The sequence below is a fragment of the Camelina sativa genome, chromosome 16 (genome assembly GCF_000633955.1).
Source record: "Camelina sativa cultivar DH55 chromosome 16, Cs, whole genome shotgun sequence".
Lineage (NCBI taxonomy): Eukaryota > Viridiplantae > Streptophyta > Magnoliopsida > Brassicales > Brassicaceae > Camelina > Camelina sativa.
In genome coordinates, this window is record NC_025700.1 from 26018982 (window position 1) to 26023946 (window position 4965).

Genomic DNA, 4965 nt, shown 5'->3' on the forward strand with positions numbered 1-4965 from the left:
TTTTTTTTTTTTTTTTTTTTTTAATTATTACTACCTCTATTTCAAAATATATGATGTTTTATCTAAAACACGCAGATTAAGAAATCTTTACTTTTAACAAGTTCAACCAATCAGAAACAATACTGCGTGACAAAAAATACTAAACGAATCTAAAAGTTACATAGAAACTTGAAAACATCTTATATTATAAAACAGAAACTTTTCTAAAATATTTTATATTTTGAAACGGAGGGAATATTGCATTTCAACTTTTCCCTTCTAACAAATAAAAATACAGATAGATAACGAACGCGGGGTTGAGCATATATTATAGATTTTCATCGTATGATCCACGGACCGAATTTGGGCCATAAGCGGCCTTTTGTAAACCCAACTGACGTGGATCCTCATAGGATGGGCATCGTGTCATCAAGTGTGACACAACAAATTCATCCAAAAGTTGGAGAGACTTTTACGGTCACATTAAAAAATAAAAATAAAATGTCAAGTAGAGAGAGAGAGAGGGGCAAGTGGTGGTGTGGGTCTCTCTCTCATTCCAATGCTAAATCTACTTACCTACACATTGAATTGATGGTATGGGTAGTTGCATTTTTGCTAGAAACATTTGGGCATATATATTAATTATTGTCTGTAGCTAAATTTAATCCCTTATGTATTATCCAAACAATTTTTATCAATTGAAAAGAAATGAGAAGAGTGAGAGAGGTCAGAGTCTAAGAAAAGTTGTAATTTAGAATTTTGTGGGTTAAAACTAACAAAAGTGTACCAATATAGGGACTGCTGGGGGTGAATAAAGAAAGAAGCCTAAGGAGTGGAGACGCAATTTGGGAAGAGATAGGAAAGGAAGACACGTCACTCCAAATGTCCTATGGAGCTTCTGTGCCATTTGCGAAGCTCTCAGATTTAGAGCGATCCGTGTGAGAAGAGATACCCCTTTAGGAAGGAAGAGAGAGAGAGAGAGAGAGAGACGCGGCTCTGTTGTCTTTCTAGTTCCAAGAAGAGAGAAAGAGCAAGTGAGCCGAGACGATCAATTCACGGCCACGCTGAAGAAGAAGAGTCTCTCCGTCTCCGTCCTCCTCCGTCTAAGAAACATGGCATCCCTAGGCGCCATGATCTCTCTCAGTCCTTCCTCGTTTCTGGTATTCTTATTTATTTACATCTTTCTTTCTCCATCCACCTATGTCTTTCCCTTTGTAAATTTGTATGCTTTGGTTTCTCAGAACAAGACTACGGGTGTTCCTGGATGTTCCACCCACCTCTCTCTGCGCCAGCCTAGACTCGTAACCGCTCCTGCTTCCTTCAGAGTGTTTTCCTCTCTCGGATCTAACCGGGATCCCAACGGCAGCGTTTTGATCGAGACCTCTGCCACTTCATCCTCCTCCTCTCTCGAGACCTCCGCCGCTGACATTGTTCCCAAATCCACCGTCTCTGGTGGAGTTCAGGATGTCTACGGCGAGGATGCTGCCACCGAGGACATGCCCATCACTCCTTGGTCTCTCTCTGTCGCCAGGTACCCATTTCCTCCTTCTTTAATTAATTTGTTCCTTTCTTCTAGTCCTTTTATATTAGCAAATATATATGGATGTGATTCTGGTGCAGTGGGTATACGTTGTTGCGTGATCCCCATCACAACAAGGGCCTTGCCTTTAGCCACAGGGAGCGTGACGCTCACTATCTACGCGGCCTCCTCCCCCCAACTGTTATCTCCCAAGATCTTCAGGTTTTCCTTCTTGTCAGAGTCAGGGTTTCACATACATACCCTTTCTACATATAGCTGGATTTTTGAATCCTTTTACTGCACGCTTGCTTGTTAACAGGTTAAAAAAATGATGCATACTCTTCGTCAGTATCAAGTTCCCTTGCAGAGGTATATGGCTATGATGGATCTCCAGGTAAACTAACCAACTTGCAAGTTTAGCTATCTGAACAACACCAAATATGCCTTCGTTACACAACTTCTTTCACAATGCTTCTGTATTTCAGGAGACCAACGAGAGGCTGTTTTACAAGCTTCTCATTGATCACGTCGAGGAGTTGCTACCAGTTGTCTATACTCCAACGGTTGGGGAAGCCTGCCAGAAGTATGGTAGCATTTTCCTGCGTCCACAGGGCCTTTTTATCAGCTTGAAAGAAAAGTGAGTCTCTCTATAGGGAAATCAACGACCACTTTCAGCATTCTTGTGCTCTTTACTTTTAACTGAGGATTCCATTTCCTATTATTTTAGAGGTAAGATTCATGAAGTGCTGAGGAACTGGCCTGAGAAGAACATCCAGGTCATTGTTGTCACTGATGGGGAGCGCATTTTAGGGTTAGGAGATCTTGGATGTCAGGCAAGTTGTTTGAAACTTTTCTGCTCTCATGAGAGTGGTGAGTCAGGTTATATCCTCTTACTAATTTGCCCATTACATGCCATCATTAATGTCTTCAGGGAATGGGAATACCAGTTGGCAAACTTTCTCTATATACAGCCCTTGGAGGTGTTCGGCCATCTGCCGTAAGTATAGTTTATGCAGCTTTATTGCATTAGACCACATTCGCTCATCTCTCTCTCTCTCTCTATATATATATATATATTGGTTGCCAGTGTCTTCCCGTAACAATCGATGTTGGGACAAACAATGAAAAGCTACTGAACGATGAATTCTACATAGGGCTCCGCCAAAGGAGAGCTACAGGAGAGGTGATTGGCACCTTGCACCTTTCAGTAAAACACTCCTGTGGAATTTATGATGAATCTGAACCCTTAACCCTCTTCTTTGTATAGGAATACTCTGAACTTATGGATGAATTCATGACAGCAGTCAAGCAGAACTATGGGGAGAAAGTCGTTATTCAGGTTAGCTTGACACATGGATAAGTGTACTCCACCAATATGAATCTGCTTTTTAGATCTGAGAAGTTTCCTATCTATATATATTCTAATTAGACGGTTTTCTTTTGATATTTTGCAGTTTGAAGACTTTGCGAACCATAATGCTTTTGACCTGTTAGCTAAGTATGGTACAACACATCTTGTTTTCAATGACGATATTCAGGTTTGTCCTGATTTAGTTGTGAGACACGAGGTAGTTTCGGCTTGAAGTACATATTTACCAAGCAGTGAAACTGTAATTTCACATATAGGGCACGGCATCAGTTGTGCTTGCGGGACTTATTGCTGCTCTTAGATTTGTGGGTGGATCCTTGTCAAGCCACAGATTCCTCTTCCTAGGTGCTGGAGAGGTAAGGGTTGGGCATTTTTCTCTCAGTGAAATCCATTCCGTCAATATTTTTATTTATTTCCTTGATGGGGATGGGATAATCTGCCGGGTTTGTTACATGGTTTTACTTCCCCAATTTTTTTGTGATGCAGGCTGGCACTGGAATTGCTGAACTAATTGCTCTTGAGATATCAAAGAAGGTAAGCTGTACGCTTGTTTTCATTTGCTGTATTAAGCTATTTCTTATATGAAACTATTACTTAAATGAAGTATTTGTTTGTGGCTGTAGTCCCATATTCCATTAGAAGAGGCTCGGAAGAATATTTGGCTCGTTGATTCGAAGGTAATTTATGAGATGTGGATTGTCTTTCTTTTGCATGTACAATTCTAAGTACACATTTTTATATATGTAGGGATTGATTGTCAGTTCCCGGAAAGAATCCATTCAACATTTCAAAAAACCCTGGGCTCATGACCATGAACCGATAAGGCAACTTGTTGATGCCGTCAAGGTGTGTTGGTTGTTGTTCTGCTGCAGAAGAGGCCTTTAAGTCTCAGTGTTAAACCTGAACCCTTTTCTTTTATATCCAGGCAATCAAGCCGACAGTTCTGATCGGAACATCGGGAGTAGGTCAAACATTCACTCAAGAAGTGGTGGAAACCATGGCAGAGCTAAATGAGGTATACTTTTTCCGCATAGACGTGCATGAAAAATAAAGAAGCATTTTTGTTTAGGAGTGCATGGTCCTGACCATAAAGTCAAAATTTTGGTGCATACAGAAACCCATCATTCTTTCTCTTTCAAACCCAACTTCTCAGTCAGAATGTACGGCGGAAGAGGCCTATACGTGGAGTCAGGTAAACAAGTTACGATTGTTTATTTCTGATGATCAGATAGAAGTGGAGTATTGCCGGTGGCTTACAAAGTCAATTTTTTTGATATTACAGGGACGGGCGATCTTTGCAAGTGGAAGCCCATTTGCGCCAGTAGAGTATGAGGGAAAGACGTTTGTGCCTGGACAGGTTGTGACCAGAGCTATAGAATAGGATTTTGAAAACTGATTTAAGAGAGTTGATTCTGACGTTTATGTGGACAGGCGAACAATGCATATATTTTCCCTGGGTTTGGACTGGGGCTAATAATGTCAGGGACTATCCGCGTCCATGATGACATGCTTTTGGCTGCATCAGAAGCTTTGGCTGAGCAACTGACGGAGGAGCACTATGAGAAGGGGATGATATACCCTCCCTTCAGGAATATCAGAAAAATATCAGCTCGTATTGCAGCTAAGGTGGCTGCCAAGGCCTATGAACTGGGTAAGTGGTTGTGTTGCTAGATGTAATGTGTGTTCAAGTGTGAATCGCACTATTTAATGCAATGTAATGTGAATTACCACTACTTCATTACATTTCCTAATATATAAATGTACAGGATTGGCGACGAGGTTGCCTCAGCCCAAGGAGCTGGAGCAGTGTGCTGAGAGTAGCATGTACAGCCCTTCATATCGAAGCTACCGCTGAGGATCTGTCAGTTGCCATTTCTCAAAATGACTCTAATAGCTATCTCTGTCCTCTCTTATTCTTTCACCTTCCTCTTTTCATTGAGATTTTTATTTTCTTTTTGGTTTGTTTGTTTTGTTTGTCAGCATTTTAAAAATATGTGTTGTAAGCACTGTTTCCCTAGTTTGTGTCCTGTTGTTTCTTTCAAAGTCGATAATTAATCTTATGAACGAACATTGGCTATCGTTCGTACTCTTGTATGTT

General features: G+C 40.9%; 1 protein-coding gene across 2 annotated transcripts in view; it reads left to right on the top strand.

Annotated features, from left to right (window-relative positions):
- Positions 837-4965, top strand: part of LOC104752560 (NADP-dependent malic enzyme 4, chloroplastic-like) — a 4929-nt gene continuing 800 nt past the window's right edge. The window contains exons 1-19 of one of the 2 annotated variants that reach the window (XM_010474732.2): positions 837-1139; positions 1221-1510; positions 1600-1720; positions 1818-1892; positions 1984-2135; positions 2226-2331; positions 2430-2495; positions 2586-2681; positions 2766-2837; positions 2953-3036; positions 3125-3223; positions 3354-3401; positions 3491-3544; positions 3615-3713; positions 3793-3882; positions 3982-4059; positions 4150-4224; positions 4299-4518; positions 4634-4723. In XM_010474732.2, coding sequence (XP_010473034.1) covers positions 1092-1139; positions 1221-1510; positions 1600-1720; positions 1818-1892; positions 1984-2135; positions 2226-2331; positions 2430-2495; positions 2586-2681; positions 2766-2837; positions 2953-3036; positions 3125-3223; positions 3354-3401; positions 3491-3544; positions 3615-3713; positions 3793-3882; positions 3982-4059; positions 4150-4224; positions 4299-4518; positions 4634-4722 — 1962 coding nt within the window. In that variant the 5' untranslated portion in view covers positions 837-1091 and the 3' untranslated portion in view covers position 4723. Of the gene's footprint in view, positions 1140-1220; positions 1511-1599; positions 1721-1817; positions 1893-1983; positions 2136-2225; positions 2332-2429; positions 2496-2585; positions 2682-2765; positions 2838-2952; positions 3037-3124; positions 3224-3353; positions 3402-3490; positions 3545-3614; positions 3714-3792; positions 3883-3981; positions 4060-4149; positions 4225-4298; positions 4519-4633; positions 4947-4965 lie in introns of those variants that run through there. The other variant, XM_010474731.2, reaches the window with a different exon arrangement.